We start from the raw sequence: 22,118 nt of genomic DNA, 5'->3' as shown, positions 1-22,118 counted from the left end.
AATAAAGATTAAATGAATTTCAAACTTTGCCCCTCTCAATTTTTTATTCAAGCTTCACCAAGTACTCCTTGAACCTAATCACAAATCAATTTTTCTTGTAATCTTTTCCATTTATTTTTTTATCTATTTGTTTTTTATCTTATTTTCTCACTATCAAATAATTAAATGTGGTAAATAAGAAGCTTAAGTCAAAATTATTAAATATAATAAGATGGGCTGAAAATTTAAGAATATAACAACCATAAAAAACCGAAAAAATAAAAATAAGAATAAAAAAAATAAAAAATTATTGGTACGTAGCTACAAGAAAACTAAAAAGTGTAAAAGATGAGTAGAAATTAGAGAAGTACGTACTAATTAACAAAAAAAAAAAAAATTGAATTGGTACAATGATGAAAAAAAAAATAACAATTTATATAATAGTGAAAATTAAACCTGTTATAAGCTCGACTTAAAAGAAGTGATTGGTTGAGAATGATGGAATATGTTGTAATTTTAATAAATACAAATGATCAATCAAACAGCATGCTAGCACATGGGATCATATGATACGATTAATTTCAAGAAGATTATTTTAATAGTTGGACCGTGAAGTTTATTCTACAGCAACACAAGATAACACAACAAAAAACCTTCTAAAAATAGCATTAATATATGCTTGGAAAGAACAAGCTCAACATTCCATGTTAGTCCAAATGATTCAGCTGGATCAATTGTAAATCTCAGAAAGAAGCAGCAAGAACAAAGACGAATCATATAAGATGGACCTCACCTTGCGAGGGTAAAAATTTATTATGAGAACTGGAATGCCATGTTACAACTTACAGAACTAACGACAAATGTGACCGGCTGACCGCCCCGATCCCAGGCTTATGCAAAATAGACCTCTAACCATCAAAAAGGACGAGGTTCCAACAATGAAAACTCAGATAAATAGTTATTATAATGCTAATAACACAAGAAACAACCTATTGCGACATATTTTCTCCGAAACTTTAGCATTCCAAGATCTTCGGATACCTACTACTACTACCAACTAGCTATATACATGGGTGTCGGTATCAGCTGTCGTATAGGTATGTACAGCAGGCCTATGATCATACCTCTCCTTGAGATTGGCCACAACTTCATTTGCCATTCTCGCTTTTATGATTTCAACGTTCAGCTTCAACTTCCAACGTGAAGTCCATAATAAGGCGAAGACCCCTTCATTGGTCCCAAGATTATAGGAAAGGCTTTCCTGAAGGATCACGTAACCACCCCATGTTGGGATTCTTCATAGTCGTCGAAGCTTCACCACCACTCAAGTAATTAAATGGAGAAACAGATGGCGGCAAAGTATTGGTGATCATGGGAATTCCTCCAACCATTTCTTGTCCATAATTTGTCTGAGGAATAATCTGTTCAGTGGAGCCTACAGGGCTGTAGGGTCTCCGAGAACGTAAATTGCATTGTGAAAGAACGCTATAAAGGGTTTGATCACCACCATTGCTACTTCCAATACTCGGGGAAGGGAAAATTGGAGGCTCCGATGAGGACCAACCACCATGAGCTCTGTTTTCAGTGGGATACCAATTATGGTTCAACAGTTCCCCAGAGTTCAATTGAGAAGGCAGGAGAGTATTAGATACCCGAGCATTACTCCAGTCTCTAACATTCAGGGATGGATAGTGGTCTGAACCTTGAATTGAATACCGATTGTTGTCAGAGTAAATTCCATCTTGAGTGTTCTGATGCATAAATATCTCGCTCTGTGCTTTTTGTCTGTGATGATCCAATGTGAATGGTGGGGGCTGTAACTGCTCTCGGAAATGGCTAGGGAACTGATTGGCAGACTGCAAGAGTGCAGCAGTTGGATGGAACTCAGGTCCTGGATTTTTTTGTTGCTGATGAAACTCAGGTCCTGGATGGAACTCATTACTGTCTCTATTGGGTGGATAGCGATCGTAGAAAGGTAGTTGGCTGGTATGCCTGTTCAAAAGATCTTTTGTTGTGTCCTCTTCAGGCATATTAGACTCCAGATCAATTAAATGGGCTGGCTGACCTGTGACTGCTTGTGGTTGTATAAGACAGAGTGCACCAGAAGTGGTATGCAAAGTAGTCGGATGAGAATGATAAGATTCAGGAAATCCAATTGATGACCACATGTTCTTAAGCGATGACGTGCTAGGCATTTCTACAGCATTAGGAGGAGCTGAAATATGAGTTTCAGAGTACGAAATACCAATGGAAGCTTCAGGTGTTTGTGCAACATCCTGGCTGGGCAAGGAACATGTTTCACTCATTCCGGTTGTAACAGCATTATTTTCTGCATTTAAATCCATCCGAGTATAATTCTCACTATCATCAATGATAGGATCACCCGTTGAAGATTTATCATCTACTGATGGTGTATCAAAACTCTCGTTGACGTTTAAGGGAGAATTCTGCAAAGATTGATTCCCCATACAGGATGGATCAAGCTCCTCGTGGACATTTAGAGGAAGATGATGCAAAGACTGATCCTCCATGGAGACAGATGCATCAGACTGTTTATTGGCATTCAGAGAAGGATTTGCCATGGAAGCAGAGGGATCAAACTGTTCATCAATATTTGATAAAGGATTATCATGCAAGGACTGAGTCTCTATAGGAGAGGTTGCATCGAACTCTTCATTGACACTTAGAGGACGGCTCTGCAATGATAGAGTCTCCATAGAAGAGGGTGGATCAAACTCTTCATTGACATTTGCAATAGGATTTTTCAATGATTGAATCTCCATAGAGGACAGATCAATCTCTTCATTGACATTTAAAGGAGGATTATGTAAAGGAGACTCGTTCTTGAAACAATTGGAATCAGATTTTTCCTCGTCATTATCTGAAATAGAATCGTGATTACAAGAATCATCATTTTGGTGGTCTTCTGAAGGTTCTTGAGAAGATTCCTCTTCATTCTCATCACAAGCAGGTGATGGTTCCGCATCACAAGAGTTAACCAAACCATCAACCTGTGTTTGAAAGAACGTATATTAGACATTTAAAACGAGAAACCAATAATCATGAGCAGACAACCAATTATACAAGCCCCCCACCCCCCAAATTCCAGAATGAGAGCGAAGTTATGAGCACCAACCTTCAGCTGAACACTTAGTTTCTCTTCCAATTCGTTACATAAAGAATCCATCATTATCCTCTTCACTGATTGCAGGTTTCTCCAGTTTTTATAAGCAGTTGGAATGTCCTTTGTCAGATTTATCCTGTATAAGAGCAGTATTATAAGACGTTAGGAACAAGTTGAAATTAAATATAAGCCATTTATTACAGCAACATACCAGTACTCGTGGATCCTTTTTTGCTCTTCTTCCACAAACATCTCATATGGTTTAAAATTAGAACTATCAAGACTACCAAGCAAACGATTAAGAGCCCTAGATTGAATACTCGAGCCTGACTGCCTCATATTCTTTACAAGGTCATGCTGCTTCTTGCTAATCTGAAATACAAAAGGCAGTAGATCATTTCCCCAAATAGTAAAAACACATAATCAGACATAGGTGGACAAAATGACAAAGTCTGAAAACAAATGATTTACACCGAACTTGCAAAAAGGGACAACATATAACACTGCCAAAACCTTAATTCCAACATATGGGGTTAACTTGCAAAAAGGGAAAATTTTAAAAGATATATAAATAAATAATAAAAACTAGTTTACAATTTATAAGGGAAGAAAAAAATTTGTTTACAGGTGCAAGAGGACAAAGTATACTAATGTAGAAAGACGAAGCATTGCAAACTAGAGGCCTGACCAAACAGATTTGCGTAAAAGGATAGCTGCAGACGCCATTAAAATTTTGCAACTCAACTGGCTTAAAACTCCACTACAACCTCTTCATCAACCATCAGCTTCTCTTACCATCAAATATTTGCAATGGCCTCACAACTCCACTATGTCTCTTCATCAACCACCTACTCCTTTTATACCAATGTTACCAGACATAAACGATACACTACAGGAAACAGCATGTACATACTAGGAAAAAAAAAACAGACTGCTCTTCTCTTCCATCAACTCAACGAGGCATATGCACTCAAATGGAACCACTAGTCACATGGTTTTATTAAGTGGCTAAAGATCTATGCTTCAACTCTTGCTATTTCTAAGCTGTTGCTTTGATTTTCAGACTTTTTCAAACTAAACCATAGTCCTGAAAATACCAATTTAGTTGGCTAGAATTTCATAAATATAATAACATGTAGATAGATGACTGGGTTTGGCAAATTGCATTGCCAACAACCACGCCAGGTTGCTAAAAGCAACAATTAAATGACATTCGGCCCGGTTCGCAGCTAATTAGGACAGGGAGTAACACCATGTGAGACTGAAAAGCGATTCTATTAAAAATTCAAAAAAATAAAAAAATAAAAAAATGACTTGTCATCCAAGAAGTCATCTTATAAGGACATAACTAGTCACTCATCACATAAGCCTTTCATATTGCTAACACTTAAGAGTAGAAGTAGCCAAAAACTAATGCAAACTTACCAGATAAAGAGAAAACATGTATTCAAGAGTTGTTCATAAAGATAATCAACTAATATTTTAAGGACATAATCATAACATAAAAGTTACAGTAATGACAAAGAATCTCACCTTAACATAAGACATATACTTGGCACCATCATTTGGTGTCTGGTTGAGTTTTTGCATCTTTTCTGCTTTCTTAGATCTTGGCAAAACCTTAAGGCCATTAGACGGTGTTAATGACTTCTCATGTTTCTCCTTTAGAAGATCCTGATTCCGTGTCCTGTAAAGCAAGCAATAATATTATACTTCCTCAACAAAAAAAAGATTATATAACTTTATATGCAATATTAGACTTAACATGACAGATATAGCCAACGGCAACAAGGAATAACAAAAAGAATACTAGTACATAGTGCAAAAATGCGGTAACGGTCACGATTGCAGTAGCGGAATGGTGATGTGGTAATGGTAGAGATGCGGTCATCATAACGCCTAGATGTGGGTCAAAAGCATGAGATATCCCTTGATAGGGCACAAAAACACGAGTTATTTTACAGCTTTACAGCGCGGCAAATATAGGTTTTCTTTTATTTGAGAACCTTCACAGCGCATTCGACGCGATGCAACCTTCTTTTGCACTATTTACCGTAACAATCAAAGCTTCATTTTTCACGACAAACAAACAGCATCAAATCCTACCTTACATTGTCAGACTTAAACATACAAACAAGTATTATCAAAATAAAATGAAAAATGGACAGAGGCAGTCCAAGTTTCTAACATCAAAGCAGTCCCTCACCTCTGAGTTTTACTGATAATCCACCCTTTTGAGGGGTCAGTTGCAAATGGTCCTTTTGGAAAGGTGTGATTCAGCAAGTTAAATATTTTATTTTATTTTTAAATAGCAATAACTGTAGATGTTTTACAAAGGAAAAAATACACATAAATACATAATACAAAAGAACAGAAAAAATGTGAATTAATTTTTCTTGCATATAGAACCGTTCACCCAGAAATTTGAGTTAGAACTAAAACCAACAGCAACAAAAATCAAAAATAAATGAAGAAATCAGACTGATAATCAAACAGATCTATAACTACCTCTTCTGGATTCCAGCATCTCTAATGGCAGATAGCTTTTGGTTGTCACTATAATACAACTTCTCATCTGCTAGCGGAGACAGAGATTCAGACGCAACAGCAACGTTATCCACAGATTTGTGAGCTCTATGCTCGTTTGCATCAGGCAGAATGGTTTGCTCGTGCCTTTTTGACCTGCTAAAGAATTTAATTGCATAAAATATACAAACCCAGCTAGCGAAAAAACCATTTGCAAATGATAAAATGTTAAGGAAAAAACAAAATAAGCACATAATTCACATAAGGTTCTCTTCAGAAATTTTCTCATCCAAGTTAACCTTATAAAACACACAATATTATGGAAAAATTTCCTTCTATAATTTGTTTGTTAAAAAGGCCCAGAAAGACATAAAATCTGACATTAGTGATTGGTCCCTAATCCCACATTCTAACAAAAAGTTAAATTTTAAGAAATTTAACCTTCCTTCCCATTCCCTTCCCTGTTCAGCATGCCAAATACGAAATCTACACCTGGTTTTGTATAAAAAATTTTACCTCAGAAAAACGAAGATTTAGCAACAAAATTTCCACCAGCCCCCCTTTTCCATGTTCCTCCCCTATCACGGTACCACAATTGTCATCCGCTGTGGAGCCAAAATAACCCTAACCAATTTAAAGACATCTACCCTTTCCATACATACAGACTGTGAACTTTAACCAGTTTCGGCAAGTTCTTTTGCTATTTAATACTTTCTTCACTTTCTTCGAGCCTTTGCTTATTGTTCTCACCACTTCTACCCAGCTTTTTCAAAAAGAAATAGGGGGCAGATGGAAGTTTCCATTTATTATTTTACGGTCTTCAAGGTCAAGTCAAACCATTCTCCAACTCCTTCACGTTTTTGTGGATACTGATAGTGAGATAGAGTCAACACTCCTTTATCACTCAATCTCCTCAGTTCTCACTTTAAGAATTTAGAATGCCAAAAGTCACCACCATTCTCTACAAATATAACGTAAAAAAACACATGCACAGGTCTTCTTTCTCTCTCTGGAGACCAACAATGGACAAGAATAATAGTTAGGCACCTCCTTCATGGAATTGAAGTACCTTAACTTATTCTCTCCCTTGTAGCAAATGACAGATTAAATTTTATCAAGAAAATTTGAATAAAAACCGGAAGTCCTAAACGGGAGCTGTAAAAAAGACAAGTGTATTTTCACTAATTGAACAATGGCAAGTTTAATTCAAATCCCCATGTATGGTCTATGACCCTTATTCAGTGTCCATGCCATGTAGTATCAACACAGTAGCAACAAAACTAAATGTCAATTTTGAGCATCACAGCTGCACAAGTGCATATGGTGGTCATCAAAAACATGATGAAGCAAGGTTTGACATTAATAATCCGCCTTACAGTTGACAAAATCCATGGGACCTTTTAGACCCACCTTATTATAATAGTGATTACATAGTTTCTCAATGTGATAAATTTATGAGTTCTACGATCTATATCCTTCCAAACCAAGTCCTTCACCAATGGATTGGTACTTGGGCTGCCTAATTTACATACTACTATCATTCCAACAACTCATATAATCAAAACATCTAGAGTGAAAAATATCCTCAGTGCCATGTGTATTAAGACCTGTACTACCAGAAAGCAGTACAAGTATACAACTAGTTTCTTTAAGCAACTAGGTATGTAACAACAATCTCATTCATCAGGATAACTGCAAGCTCATAGATTACTGAAGTAGTAAAACACTAGAAGTTTTATCCAATTCTGCAAAATTATTTTCATTAGGTGACTTATGGTTGTGCTGGTAATAGCAATTACGGCTCTAGGAGAAAAGAGTTATTGAAGATGTAAGGAGTGAAAAACCTAATTAGCTTGATTTTGATTTTCAATAAAGTTAAGTTTCAATATGGGCGAAAAAACTATAACGAGACTTCTAGAAAAATATTTCTGGGGCAAAGAGGTTTGTTTATGGAAAGACAACATTTTATTAAAAAATACACTTGCTAAAACTCTAGCCAAACCAAGAGAGGCAATATCTTCTCTAATCAACAACCGCCAAAAACTCTCAACAAGAATGAGATTAACAAACTTATATAAATCCCACAAACAAATAGCCTCATGATCCTAACACTTAAAGAAGACATTAGCTCCAAAAATCAAAAAAAAATCAAAATATGATAAGCCACATATTCTACCAAAATCAGAGCTAACTCCCAAATTGTATAGGAAAAAGTCAAGTTATCACAAGGACAACACATCAAAGGATTGCATTAGTCAAATTGGGACAAGAATAGCATCATATCCATTGTAACCGAGGCTGTTTAGAGTAAGACACACTACATCTACATCCACAAGAAGATAATAATCTTGAAAAATGTATCCTAGAGTATCAGACGGCTAACCAATCACATCCACTTGCCCACAAATCAATGACTTTAAAAGAATTTCTTAAGACAACTGTTTTTCTCATACCAATTTACTATAAACATGATACTTAGCCGCCCAATAAAAGAACCTGTATTTTCCTCAAAAAGAGAAATATCTAAAAAGACAACAGTAACAAATTTCACAAAACAAATCTTTATTAACCCGGCCAATAAAAATTTTCTAAATCTAAAAAGGTCAACGGAGCTACTCCATCAATCTACACAACATTTGCTACAAGTACATATTGTGGAAATACCAAGAAAAACGAGAAAGGTGATGCTTTATGAGAAAGAGGGAGAAATATGTGAATGAGTCAATGAGATGAAAAGATAAATTAAATGTGTGAATGAGAATTCAAAAAAGAACGTGGTCCATGGGCAAAAATAAATCTCATGGGACAAATGAAAAATGCATCAAAACCCATGGGACAGAGGGAGTATATAAAATAAAACGACAGAAAGAAGAGCTCGAAACCACAACCACATAAAGCAAAATCAAACTATCAAGCAAATGTCTCACCAGCTCACTCTTAGGGAAGAGATGAGAATCACATTAGCATGACATAGCCTGATTTCGTTTTCTATTAATCTAGAAAAACTGTGACATTCATCAGTGAAAAATTATGTTCTCACATCAACATTCAAATAAACAATCCTACTGGAAGAGAAGATCGCAGGGTCATGGAGGAAAGGCCGCCTCATCACAGTGAGCTGTTTCCAGAAGAATAGAACATAAAAGCAACCAACCTTGACATATATTGTCGAATTTCAGATTCAAGATCATTTGAACTTGCACATGTCTGCTTCAAGTTCTGCAAACTTCCTATCATGCTGCCATAGGAACTCAAATTAATCTATGACAAACATTTCAAGAAACGCTTTAAGTGGAAAAAATTTTATCGAAGGTATATACCTGTCATGGTATTGTTGTAGCTCAGAATAGTAGGCTTTTTTATCTGTCTTGAACGATTTCTCGTGTTGAAGAATCGCATCCGGGTGAAGACCACCAGAACAAAGTAAAGACCCCCTGCAATTATTAAGTAGAGCATAAATTCCTCTAAACCCACATGACAATGAAGATGATGTGGAGCCAGCCATGGGCAAGGAAAGTTGGATTAGCCCATAAAATTAGTCAGGTAAAAGGTTTTCAAATACATAAAAACTTCCATCATTTTTTAAGTACATTGTTTCTCCTTAATGTATGAAAGCTTTTTGAGAGAAATGGTACAATTAAAAATGAAGTAGTAAATAAATGACAAATCAAAGTCTTTTTCAAAACCCTAAATGAAAACTTGACTTGAATTAGATGTAAACACCAAATTGTTTCCTCAATCACCCTCACTAATATTGCAAATTTTATAACTTGGCATATACTCTCATTAAGTTTGGAAATCATTGACTATAATTTGAGTTAAATGTGTAATAACATGAAATACAAACGGCTACAATCAGTTGAAAAACAAATAAAGCAAGTAGCATTTAAAGCAAACTTAATCTCACCACTTCAAAAAAGGGCTCCCAAAAAAAAAGTTGTCACCAGAAAGCAGAGCTCGCACAGCTTCATCAGCTTCTACTCCAGGAGGAAGAAACTGTGTAAGAACATTCCTCTCCTTCTCTGTTAAAATAGACTGCCAAACCTGCAATTTCAATTATACTCAGCAAAAGAACAACAACAGAGCCTTAATCCCAATTCAATTATACTCGGCACAAATAACACAAATAAATAACCTTAAATACTAAAATTGATTAACAAAAAAAAGTATATCAATCACCTCATAAGAAAGAATTTGGGATAAATCATTCAACTCAAAGATTTCCCTGGGAACAGTAACGACATCGGCCAACTTAGCATTACTACAAGGAGCAGAAGGCACAAAAGGAGACAAATGTCTCCAAGATATCCCAATTTGATCATCTTTGGCGACAACTCGTTTACCATTATCATCCCATTTAAGAGAAACATGAGTATTAAAATTAAAATCGTATTTATGCGATCTCAAATCCCTTTTTTTGGCTTTAAATTGCTCTTGATATCCATAAACATAAGAAGTGGTAGTAGAGCTCAATCGTCTTTTACGTTGATCAGCAGCCATTGACACAATGCTAAAGCATTACCAAGTGTAACATCATACACCAATTACATAAACCTGTAAACATAATTAAACATCTAAATTCAATTTATGAAATACTTAGAAAATTAAAAATCGACAACAATAGTAGTAGTAAACAATAAAAGGGAAAATTCTAAAATTGAATTAAAAAGAAAAGAATTTTGGAAAAACTTACGGAGAAATCGTGTAGATGGATTTCCGACGATTATAAGGGAAAGAAGAAATTAGGGTTTGACCGATTGTTCGTTGGATGAGATGGGATAGGGTTGCGTAGAGGAGAGAAAAAACTAGGGTTTGAGAACAGCAAAAATGGAGGTGTTAAGGAAGAGATGAGGATCCGTCGACTGTAATTTCACACTTCTATTTTTTTTTATTTTAAATACAAAAACAAAACAAAATGTTTATTTCATGGTCTATTTTTATTAGGAGTACTACTATTAATAATTTTGATATCCATATAAATTTAAATTGTTTAAAAGCAGGTCGGAGGGCACCGAAAATTAAATGTCGGATCATATTTTTTAAAAAGTAATGTTGTTAAATTGATATTTAGCTTAATTGAGATAGTATTTAGTTTTTAATATCTAAGTAATTGTTAATAATTTAATGAATTAAAACATTTTTTTAAAGGATAATGAATTAAAACATTATCCTATAGAAAAATTGATTTTGTTCAAAAAACTAGCATCAATATTTTTATAAGTTGTATTTATATAGCGGTTAATAGTTTAGTAAGTTAAAACACTATCTTATAGAAAAAACATTATTTGACAAAATAGCGGTTTTTGTTGAGTTTTTAGTTGTGTGTGTATATATATATATATATATATATATATATATATATATATATATATATATATATATATATATATAGAATGTTATAATTTTTAGTGTTCTAAAATAAAAAAGTAGCATTTTAAAGTTTTCTCTATTTTATTGTTGGCTAATATATTTCAACACCTACAATAATATTAGTTACTTAATTTTTATCAAACATGTTATATTGTTGATACCAATTATCCATTGCTAAAAATAACTTAGGTAACTAACAATTATCCCCACAAGTACCTTGTGGCGAATAGATTCTAAGTTGACTTTTAATGATTTTGATTTTGATTATATTTGTAAGTAAAAAATTTTAATATATATTAGATGAGATGAAGAGATATTATTATTATTAATTTGATCATTTTGACATATTTTTTTAGTCCCTGGATTATACCTATTTGCACAAATACCTCGACGAGTCCCACTCGTTAATATATAGAGTCCAATAAGCATATCTTGAGTTGGTACGGAAATGGGATCCCCGATAGCTGGAGACAAAAGATTCATATGCGAAAACATAAGTAAACGCGCCTCCGCCTGAGCCTCCAAAGATAAAGGTACATGAACAGCCATTTGATCCCCATCAAAGTCTGCATTGAATCCTTTACAAACTAATGGATGTAAACAAATAGCGCGCCCTTCCACTAAAATAGGTTGGAACGCCTGTATACCTAATTGATGCAGAGTAGGCGCTCTATTTAACAATATGGGATGCCCCTGCATAACTTCCTGCAGTATTTTCCATACAATCGGCTCTTTTTCCCGAATTTTACGCTTAGCAACTCCTATGTTCGAAGCAAGATGTCTCCTAATTAGACCACGAATTACAAATGGAATTATTACCTCACGCTCATTCTATATTTTCTCCTTGGTTGATAATAATAGGCACAATACAGATAATCTATGCAGCTTCAACATCTCCCGGGCAACGTAATTTAAAAAAAAGAATAGCCTATTCCTCTGTATCTCACATGGGTTTCATAATTATAGGAATTAGTTCTATAACTGATACGGGGCTTAATGGGGCCATTTTACAAATAATTTCTCATGGATTTATTGGTGTTGCACTTTTTTTCTTAGCGGGTAGATTAATGTGACAACATTATTGAGAGAGTGTGATATCTTTTTATAATAAGAATCTTAACTTAGGTAAATTGTTTGGTTAGTTTATTTAGGTTGACTTCAATTTTTTGTCACCAAAATAAATGTAGATTTTAATTAATAAATAATTGTTTCATTAAACTCATTTTTACATAAATTTTATTTTATTTTTTTCTAATTAAAACTAATTATTTCTAGATTGGACATTTATGTAGAAGGTAGAGTAATTTATCTTTGAAAATGGCTCAAAGAACTTCTTGTTGAATATGTGTGTTTTGATGTCTTTAAATGACTTTTAATCATAAAGTAGTTGACTTCCTTTGTTAAGGGTGTGGTGCCAACACAATGAACAAATTTAGCCCCAAAGGTATGCGGCAATCCCCTCGTTGCCTAAGCTTGATGTACAAGTCACTAACTCATTATAGATTGTTTAGAAAATGGCTATTAGCTAAAGTCTTTAGCTAAAATAGTTGGCAGGTTTAGCTAATTGAAAGTATTGATTGATATGTCAACTCTTTAAGTCAACGGTTTCTGTTAAAAAATATTTGGTAAAAATTATTTGTTAATTGTTGACTATTTATTAGGAGAAAGTGGCCAAATCAAAAGTCAATAAACTCTTAAGAAACACTTACCAAATATTTTTTTTTATTGTTTGACAAATAAAAAAGCTAATTGTCAAAATCCCTATATGGTATAAATTTTTTAGATATTCATGCTAACAATCACAACCTTTATAATTGAATGTACAATAGAAGTATTTTATCGTTTTAACACCTATCACTCTTACATATTATCGAGTTAAGGATTTTATTTGTCGCAACCTTTTCATTTTTTCAATAAGGTATATATTCTATCGTTATTTATCCTTTTAAAATCTTATTCTAATTTCTAAATCCAATCTATATTGAGTATGATGATGTGAGAGAACAGATAATGAAAATTGAACTATTGTTTATTGTGCCTGCTGCTTTGGATGCTACTAGTTTTTTTTATATATGATGGGTTACCTTTTTTTTCTCCAAAGTTTATTCCCAATATCTCAAAAAGGTCTTGCGTAGGGTTACAAAATAGGGGAAAGTTTGGAAGACAATAGATGAAGGTGGTAGCAACTTGCATGTATCAAACATAGTAAGCTACTATATGTATACGTATTTATAAATAAATTTAAAAGCATTTAATCATAGATGATTTTATGTAAGGGTGTTAAAAAGAGAGTTGGATTGAGATAAAATCTAACTAGATATCGACTCAGCTTACGCTTGAATATCGATAAGTTCAAAAATTTAAGTTTGGCTTAATTACTACTGACTCTTAAATTTGAGCCAAACTCAAGGCTCAAATTTGCATTCAAATTATAAGTTTTAAAGGCTTGAAAACTAGCTCATCAAGATTTTGAGTCGAGCTTGAATTTGAGACAAGCTCACTTGAGTGAGCTTTGACTAAAATTTGAATAAGTGGAGCTTGAGTAGCTTGTCAACTCATCATAATCATACTTTGTATATTCTGTTTATAAAAGATATGATTAGCATCTAAAGAGGAATGATTTATAATGAAAATAGAAAACCCAAAATACGCTATAAGCAAGACAAGGCACGAAAAGAAAAAACAAATACCATCATCAACATCATCATCATCAAATATACCTAATGTATTTCACTCATAGAAATTTAACCCACCTCTAAAAAAAAACCCTTATCTTAAGTATGAAGCTTGACCCACCAAAACATACCAACCATATGGTAACACAACCTAACCCATATAGTAAAATAAAGTACTAAATGTTTGTTCCAAACTTGCACTACACAAAAGAATCCCAAAAATCATAATAACACATCCCATGTTCACCCTCTTTTTGTTAATGTAATCATTTGTATTGCTTACTCTCACCCCCCGATAATCAAGGAGAGTAAAATCAACATTCCATATTTATTATATCAATCTTATGAGTTCTAACCATCCATACCAATCAAAACATACAACAATGCCTAAAGGATCACACATTTTTGCCCTACTAAGGTGCATAAACACATGCCAAGATCACACCAATGGCACCTCAAAACTCGGTTCAAGGATATGCAACTCAACTGATCGATCAATCGAGTTACAAATCAGAGTGGGATCATTGCTAAAAAAGGCATATACATTGAAGCCAGGATCATCGAAACGGCTCAAGAGCAAGAGCATATATAAGGCTTATATGCCTCAAATTAGAGGTAATGACAACAATGATAAGTATGGAGGGAATAGTATGGTGAAAAGATATGCATATTATTATGATGAAACATGTTTGCCCTACTTGTGGATACATGATATAGGAGGGAGCTTTTCTAGAATGGTTAAGCAACAATATATTAGTCTTGAAGATCTCAGAGATTGTTCTGAGATAAGGATTTTTAGAGATCATCAAAGAGGGTGTATTGCTGTTAGGAAAAAGTCTAGGAGTGATGTATGTTGACCCTTTGATCTGTATGAGACGCGAGACGAGCTCATATAATTAGTTTAGTTTTTTTAATTGATCAATTTAAATGGTAAGTGATTATTTTAACACACTGAATGTATATGGGTCAGCCCAATAGAGATTGTTTCACCATGAAACCATCTCATTTAAGAATTTGTGTTTCTTATTATTACTACTGCGTCTTCACGGTGTCACATGATTTTACTAATATGCACGTGAATCTTAGAATGGCAATTAGTTGGCAATTATGTTGTATATATGGTGTGAAGTAGTCCATGGTTTGTAATTTGTTGATTCAGTTTGTGGTTGCCTAACTTCAACTTGTAATGTTTTTGGAGAATGATTCTATAAGTGTATGTTTGTGTTAATAAAATATTCCTTAAAGTGCTTTTGTTTTATGGCTAGATTTTTTCATTACCCCTCTCATTCCCCCTAATTTATATCTCATTCATATAAGATTTTACTTCACATTAATATCCTTTATTAGTGTTATTATATTGTGATTTGGATCGTAAAATTGTAGAATTTATAATTCATTTTACGTTATATTCATCGAATTATAAGATCTTCAGAATTATTTAGAACAAGTAGTTAGAATCATCAATTTTGTTGATTGAGATTCTCGAGTACTACCTTCTAAGGGTATGAACATAGAACACAACCTACCATGAATTTCACTACAACTTGGTTTCTAAAGTTACGATGAACGTAAATAACAAGAACTTATGTTTTCAACTCGAACTTAACCCGAACATGACATAACAATCTGAAGTCAACAAAACTCAAAATAACTCAATGCGATATTAACTAAAATTTATTGACTTTACTTATAATCTAATAGAACTCGATTTACCTAAAGTATAACCAACATGGATCTGAAATTCGGCGTATAGACTTAACTCAATATAAACTGAAACTAAATTCAATCCAAATCAAATTTGACTCGGTATGATATTGACCTAAATAGACTACACTCAACTTGATCTTTAACCAAATTCAACCCAACAAAATTCAAACTTAAAAATTCATATGTGAAACGATCACACCATCAGACGCTATCCATATATAAATTGAATAGGTCAATTAATATCATTATTAACATATAGACTCCTTATTTGAAAATCTTCTCACCGATATTCCCACGAGATTAATCCTAGTTTTACTATGGCAAATGGCAAGCAAAAAAAAAAGGGGACAAAAGTAAAAGTGAGGGCTTAACAATAAAAATATTAAAGTTCATCTTCTTGTTGAACATACATCAGCATTTAGCACCGATTCAACCTTTCAAAATTCTCCAACTACATCAAAACTTTTTACAATCCATTCCGAATTCCTGGTTCAATCTTGTTGATCTAATCTTGTTCCAATTCCATTAATGGGGATTTCATGGAGTTCAAGAAGAAGACAAAGCCATTACTATCAACATCCTCCTCCTCCTCCTTACTACCCTCACAACCAACAACCATCACCGCCACCGCCTCCACCACCGCCACTTCCTTACTATAACTATTCCACCTCCGCCGCAGTAGTCGAATCTCCGCCTCTTTCTCTTCCACCGCCGCCTTCCAATAGCTATGTATATGTTTCAAATACTCCATACCAAACAACCCAGTTCCAGTATCAACACCCACACCCAATTCAGTCTAATTTTGACTACTCTGGTTATAATTACGCTAATCAAATGATGGTTCGACCTAATTTACCCTTTTTTCCTGCTACGTATGGAAATGGGTGGCATCAGATTAGGTTTCCTGCTCCCCAACAATCGTTACTGCCGCCGCCTTATGTGGAGCATCAGAGTGCAAAAGTTGTTAAGAATGATGTTAATGTACATAAGGATACTATCAAGCTTGTAGTTGATGAGGATTACCCCGATCATTTCTTGGTTTCTTTTGTTTTTGATGCTCATTATGATGGCAGGTTTGTTATCTTTGACATTCCCCCTTTTGCTGGTGCTTTCAAATTTTCTTGTTATTTTATGTTTGATATCTTAATTTTCTATAACTCTAATTGATTTGTATTGTGTTGTTGTTATTATAGGATTTAAAGTAGTTGTCAATTGTTTATTGAAATAATATCATTCTCCAGTACCCAGGGCTCTTAATTTTTTTGGGATAAAATTGCATGGATTGTCCGGCACCTTTCGTCGCTTAGACCCATTTTTCGAGTCGGATATTGGGTTGATGATGATGATGTCAATTGTTTATTGACGATTCTATTGATTGTTTTCTTGTGCCTGATTGAATTTTCAGCATTTGATTTGCAATTTAATTTTATATTTTTGTGCAATGGGTTTGACATTTAGGCAATTTAAGTTTTTGAGGGTGGAGTATGGAATTCATAGGATTGTGGTGATACCTAAGTTTATGTGTACAAGTACATTAGCCCTACATTGCCATTGAAGTAGCTCCTGACCAGTTGGGGGGGGGGGGGGGGGGGGGGGGGGGGCGGGGGGAGGGGGAATGCAGTGGCTTTACCCTTGTAACGACAAAGAGACCTTTTCGTTTGATTTATGGCTACATACACCATATGCTGCAACGCGGGCTTAAGAAGTGCACCTTGATTGATAAGCCATTTTGTTTTAGTACAGTTAAGGAGTCGTGAATCTTTGTCTTCATTGCAAATGAGAAACCCGGGTAAATAGTTGAAAATATTTAGCTATTAAGATGAATTGCAATCTGAATATCATGAGTACATGTTAGAATCTGTTGATTTTTGTGAAGTGAAGGAACTGAATCCAAATATCGCTGCTGAAGAAACATTCAAATGAACTGATGTTCTCTAGTCTCATGTGAGACCTATGGAAGGGACACGGACACATGTTGGATCACAAGAAACTATCCACTGGACTGTGCACACCAATCAAGAGTTGAACACGCTTTTAGGATAATTTCCATTATAGCAAATCAGCCTTTTCTAGAACACTATAAAATTTCTTATTAAAATCGTATTGGATTGGTTATAAGCTTGTTGCGGAAGTGAAAATGCCCGTCCTCCATATGATTGTACAAGGCTGTGATAATTGACCATATTTCTCCAAATTTTGAGATAAAGACATGAAAGAACAATCATTGATGTTCTTGTTCCTAATGCATTTAGTATCAAGTCATTTAACCTGAAGCGTATCAGCCTTGCAAGTTAGAGCCCAAAGAAGCTTTATAATAGAAATAATATTCCATTGCTAGGGATTTCTAGTGTTTGAACCACAAACGGATTTAGGTGAATATAGTTCTCCTAGGTTCTCTTTTAAGTGTTTGGAATCTCCTGTTCAAATAAGATTTTGTAGCAAATTTTAAAGATTTTTTTAGGAAAACAAACACTTGACACCAAAAGCTTTGCATACTCAAAAGCTCTAATTTGATGAGTTTCCATCTTCCAGCATACGAGAAGAATCTAACACTTCAAAGCTAAAATATGTCTACTACAGCTTTACATTCGGCATAGGGTGAGTTTTTTGGGAGATAATGAGACACCTTAGAACCTAAAAGGGAAGCTGCCAATATTTGTGTCTAGCAAAGACCAATATTATTTTTTACAATCTATGTTACTTAGACTCGGGTACTGATGTTAGATATTGGTACGTGTCTCAGTATCGGATACGTCTAAACATTCAATTTTATGCCCAAAATGAAGTGTCTAAGTGTCATACCGATATCCGAGCATCAAGGATCAGACACGGGTACGTGAAGCAAAATGAAAAGTCTGAGTAACATAGTTTACAATCAAGTGAATTATACTATTGGCTCAAAGGAGTTCCCAATTTGTCTCTTAGAACTTAAGCATGCCAAAAAGGGGGAATTACGACCACTATAGAAGAACAAAGATACAAGCTAGCTGTTAGACAATTGTTTTCTTTTTCTCCGAGGAGAATATAACAGAAAAAGCGCAATCTTGAAATAGTGGCTAGTATGTGCTTCTGCATCATAAGTTTTCATATCTCTGTTTGATAAGTTAATGGTGTTGGATTTCACAATGGAGAGGGATGGACTGAACGGGTGAAATTTTCCTACACCTAATTAGAAATCTAGGATTCTGGACAAAACTTGTCTAAAAATTCGACATAATTTTGTGTGGATAAGTAGATTATTCTTTTGTTGTTCTTGAATGTATGATATTTTGATGTGTATGTATTGACCTTCTTTCTGGAAAGAATTTTAAGACACAACGAATTGTATAACTTGTAGTAACATGATACTTCTCTGAATATGCTATGTAGCTCATAAATTTTGATAACATGTATCATGATTTCATGTGTGAACCGAATTCTTGAAGTTGTTATTTTTTTGACAGCATAACTATTTACTACTTTGCAAAGGAGGAAAAAGAGACCTGCTCATTCACTCCAGCTTATCCAGAGGCAAGCACGTCAGTTAAAGTCCCTTTCGAAAAAGGGGTAGGGCAGAGATTTTGCCAGGCCAGTGGAACTGGTGTGGACTTGGGATTCTTCGATTTGGAAAGTCTTGGAAAACCTTCAGAAGATGATGTTTTCCCACTTGTTATATATGCTGAAGTATATTCAAAATCGCAGGAAGTTGATGATATGGTAGGATCATCTTCAACAGAGGGTTCACCTAGGGTACAGGTTACTCAGGCTGTTATTGAGACGAAGAATGATGGGTCCTTTCATGTAAAAGCAATTAGGCAGATTTTGTACATCGACGGTGTTCGTTATGAACTTCGTGATTTGTATGGGATTGGAAATTCATCTTCTGAAGGATTTAATGATGATGACCCTGGAAAAGAATGTGTGATTTGCATGACGGAGCCCAAGAATACAGCTGTAATGCCATGCCGACATCTGGTAAGAGTTTATTCGAACATCGTTTACTGTGTTCTTTAAAAAACTCGGTCCCCAAGATTGTGTTTTTTAATTTTAAAAAATGGTTGTTCACACATACTTTAATTTTTTGTACATTTTAGCCTTGTTTTGTACTATGCTAGGAGTTCAAGGCTGCTGCTGGCCTATATGCTATAGCCTTATAGGTGAGTGTGTAATTGTGTCACTGTCACATGACTCACTAATCTTCTTAATCGGAAATCAAAAAAGCGAATTATGGTCGGCGCTATTTTAGGGTCATTTTGAGCGAATCACGAATTCAAAAAGCGAATTAACTGGCGAATTATGTTACACTGAATTGTGTATATGTTAGCAAGCAATATGGGCTAGAAAATGTGCACAGCAGCGTGTGTGAGGAGATTACTTCTCATTAGCCCAGCAATTGTGACGGCTTTCTTGGTGGCATGCTGTGTTAGATGTGTCTGCTGGCACCTCATTATAGCCTTTTGGTGTCTTCTTGTCATAGTTACGATCAGGTTGTGTTGTTCCTAGCTAGATGGAAATGATTATTAGGATGCTGAGGAGACTTGAATAAATAATTGATTCTATGATTATTAATTTGGGAGGTAATAATCGCAATCCTTGTGAAAGTAGAATAAACTCTATGTGGTAGCAATGAAGTTAAGGTTAACAACACAACATAATTTTTTTACAGACAACTTAATTTTTTGGTTAAATGAGATAAAATTAAATTTTATTCTTATTTTACCCTAGAATAAACTAAACCACCCATCATCACCCAATCTTCATATTCATGGATCACAAATTGATTTAGTTTGTGAAGTAGAGCATTAGAATAATCTATTATCTTGTTTACAAGCCTTTATAAACATATGCTATTCAACTGAACCAACTGCTGTGTTATGCATTGAAGAAGAACTACAAGTAGCTATTTTAAGACTTTATGATTAAGCTTCTCTAGAGAGTGACATGGAAAATTCCAAACTTGTTTCCTCTATTGATTCTCTGTTACATTGATAACCCATTTTCATCACTTATCCACTAAAAAAGCTCAGCCTTCTTTCAAGTCCAGCCCATCAGTCAAAACCCACCTTACAAACTACCATAGGAAAATTAAGAAAGCCACTTGGTATTGTTAACACATTAGGAAAGAACAACTTTTGTTAAAGAAAAGGAATGAATTTGCAGATAGCAGCAAAAGGAACAATAGTCTTAAAGAAGAAAAGGCACAAACTATTTGATTTCTTATCATCTTCCATTATTCATCCACTAAAGACTTCCATTGAGCTTGTTTCATTATAAGTAGTATAGAGAAAGTGAGAAATATGAGAGATATTGAGAGTTAAAGATTGAGTTTGATGTTTGAACATTGAAAATAGCAAGAGCTTGAAGAGTTAGGATGGTTGGATGTGTTTCAATTAGGGCTAGTATTGTCAATTTATTAAAAATAACGGTCTATTCAACAAACATCTTTCATCAATATTACAAGCGTAATTAATTGTTAACCTTATTGTATACAAAAGTTTTTTTGCTTCCATTTGCGTTTCACAATACCTCATTGCTACCATTTAGAATTTCTTTTCTTTTGTAGTCTGTAAAGGAAGCTTCACAACACTTGGATATGTGATCAAGGTGTGCCCCTAAAGTTTAAGGGCAAGTTTTATCGGATGACCATTAGAATAGTATTAGAAGATGAGAGTAGGGGAAATGCGAATGGGATGGTGTACAGACATCACATACTTTGAGGGATATAATTTGAAATGATGATATAAGAAAGGTTTAGGAGTCGCAATTATCGAGAAGTTGAGAGAGAATCGTTTAAGATGGTTTGAGCATATGTAAAGACGGGATATTAGTGAACTGGTCCACGAACATAAATACCAAGTTATCTGAATTTACAATTTGATTACTTTTGTTATATACCTTATTAAGATGTTTACTATTTGATGTAATATGACATTAAGTTACCTCAATTGACATGTTACTAAATTTTCAACTTCTCTAAGCTTTCGTTCGAGGGTACAACTTGTTAACGGGATAGTCAATTCATTAGGAATCATATAAACCTTTTTTAGTACCGATTTTTCATGTCTTTATCTGTTAATCAAGTTGATTTAAGGCCCGAGGCAGGCTGGCCTGTTGTCTTGAAGTGTCATAGAAAATGTTAAAAAAAAAACGTTTTCGAGCATGTCTTCTTTTTATCTTACCGATTATTTCCGGCTTAGTGTGCTTGTCTTGATTAATTACTCTTCTCTTTGCAGTGTATGTGTAGTGATTGTGCTAAAGAGCTCAGACTTCAGACAAACAAGTGCCCAATTTGCCGCCAACCAATTTCCGAGCTTATTGAGATCAAGATAAACACTACTGGTAATCAATAATCTCTTAGAGTTGCTCTTATTATCTTGGATATGATTGTATGATGCCATAATAGTTCATGACTATCCCTCTTACCCTTTGTGAATTTGTATTTATCTTGTAATATAGATAGTATATATACTTCTGTATCCGTATGGAAGTTAACCCGTCTACTGAATTATACCTTCATTCTTTTCATATCAATGTGTGCTATCTGCTATTGTAAATTCTCTTAATATTTTGTTCTTGGTGGCTTAAATCTTGGGTCTACTTAGTATTGTTTGTGGGCGAGTTTGAAGTCTAACTTTCGAATTTGGTCTCTTGCTGTTCGCAGCAACGTATTGATGCCTTGTTTTGTTAGTGTTAATACGAATCAGGGAAACCTAATGAATAACCTATTAGAATTCGAATTTGGTTAGTTTTTGGCTTTT

General features: G+C 34.4%; 4 protein-coding genes across 5 annotated transcripts; 2 read left to right on the top strand and 2 right to left on the bottom strand.

Annotated features, from left to right (window-relative positions):
* Positions 1-757: 757 nt before the first annotated feature.
* LOC130825414 (uncharacterized) lies at positions 758-10,658 on the bottom strand. Of its 2 annotated transcripts, none has more exons than XM_057690628.1 (10): positions 10,323-10,658; positions 9,809-10,183; positions 9,537-9,673; positions 8,950-9,063; positions 8,784-8,867; positions 5,612-5,788; positions 4,637-4,790; positions 3,315-3,475; positions 3,116-3,239; positions 758-2,990 (listed from the first exon to the last, which is right to left on the bottom strand). In XM_057690628.1, the coding sequence occupies exons 2-10, from the start codon at positions 10,127-10,129 to the stop codon at positions 1,224-1,226; spliced, it is 3,039 nt and encodes a 1,012-aa protein (XP_057546611.1). In that variant the 5' UTR covers positions 10,130-10,183; positions 10,323-10,658; the 3' UTR covers positions 758-1,223. The 2 variants fall into 2 exon arrangements, with proteins under 2 accessions (XP_057546611.1, XP_057546612.1); XM_057690629.1 differs by having other exon boundaries at positions 5,612-5,785; positions 10,323-10,533.
* LOC130824755 (DNA-directed RNA polymerase subunit beta'-like) lies at positions 10,174-13,834 on the bottom strand. The gene is made up of 5 exons (XM_057689772.1): positions 13,831-13,834; positions 13,690-13,719; positions 13,501-13,579; positions 11,370-11,783; positions 10,174-10,183 (listed from the first exon to the last, which is right to left on the bottom strand). Exons 1-5 carry the CDS (start codon positions 13,832-13,834, stop codon positions 10,174-10,176), a joined length of 537 nt encoding a protein of 178 aa, XP_057545755.1.
* A 62-nt stretch (positions 13,835-13,896) lies between these two features.
* LOC130825413 (uncharacterized) lies at positions 13,897-14,926 on the top strand. Its single transcript, XM_057690627.1, has one exon. It carries the CDS (start codon positions 14,019-14,021, stop codon positions 14,529-14,531), a length of 513 nt encoding a protein of 170 aa, XP_057546610.1. The 5' UTR covers positions 13,897-14,018; the 3' UTR covers positions 14,532-14,926.
* An 815-nt stretch (positions 14,927-15,741) lies between these two features.
* Positions 15,742-21,907, top strand: LOC130825412 (probable E3 ubiquitin-protein ligase LUL3). The gene is made up of 3 exons (XM_057690626.1): positions 15,742-16,454; positions 18,825-19,335; positions 21,594-21,907. The coding sequence occupies exons 1-3, from the start codon at positions 15,910-15,912 to the stop codon at positions 21,708-21,710; spliced, it is 1,173 nt and encodes a 390-aa protein (XP_057546609.1). The 5' UTR covers positions 15,742-15,909; the 3' UTR covers positions 21,711-21,907.
* Positions 21,908-22,118: the final 211 nt, after the last annotated feature.

The sequence above is a fragment of the Amaranthus tricolor genome, chromosome 10, assembly GCF_026212465.1.
Source record: "Amaranthus tricolor cultivar Red isolate AtriRed21 chromosome 10, ASM2621246v1, whole genome shotgun sequence".
Lineage (NCBI taxonomy): Eukaryota > Viridiplantae > Streptophyta > Magnoliopsida > Caryophyllales > Amaranthaceae > Amaranthus > Amaranthus tricolor.
This window is presented reverse-complemented; position numbering and strand designations above follow the sequence as displayed.

What these genes read in the sequence shown, in the direction of transcription:
- LOC130825414 (XM_057690628.1), bottom strand. Translation starts at nt 10,129, where the DNA reads ATGGCTGCTGATCAACGTAAAAGACGATTGAGCTCTACTACCACTTCT. An exon ending in CTACAACAATACCATGACAG is followed by an intron (nt 8,868 to 8,949) that starts GTATATACCTTC and finishes TTCCTATGGCAG; the next exon opens with CATGATAGGAAGTTTGCAGA. An exon ending in GATGCTGGAATCCAGAAGAG is followed by an intron (nt 4,791 to 5,611) that starts GTAGTTATAGAT and finishes CTTGCTTTACAG; the next exon opens with GACACGGAATCAGGATCTTC.
- LOC130824755 (XM_057689772.1), bottom strand. An exon ending in TGATGATGATGTTGATGATG is followed by an intron (nt 13,580 to 13,689) that starts GTATTTGTTTTT and finishes TTTTATAAACAG; the next exon opens with AATATACAAAGTATGATTAT. An exon ending in TTTAGTCAAAGCTCACTCAA is followed by an intron (nt 11,784 to 13,500) that starts GTGAGCTTGTCT and finishes TGGTCTAATTAG; the next exon opens with GAGACATCTTGCTTCGAACA.
- LOC130825412 (XM_057690626.1), top strand. Translation starts at nt 15,910, where the DNA reads ATGGGGATTTCATGGAGTTCAAGAAGAAGACAAAGCCATTACTATCAA. An exon ending in GATGCTCATTATGATGGCAG is followed by an intron (nt 16,455 to 18,824) that starts GTTTGTTATCTT and finishes TTTTTTTGACAG; the next exon opens with CATAACTATTTACTACTTTG. An exon ending in TAATGCCATGCCGACATCTG is followed by an intron (nt 19,336 to 21,593) that starts GTAAGAGTTTAT and finishes TTCTCTTTGCAG; the next exon opens with TGTATGTGTAGTGATTGTGC.
- LOC130825413 (XM_057690627.1), top strand. Translation starts at nt 14,019, where the DNA reads ATGAGTTCTAACCATCCATACCAATCAAAACATACAACAATGCCTAAA.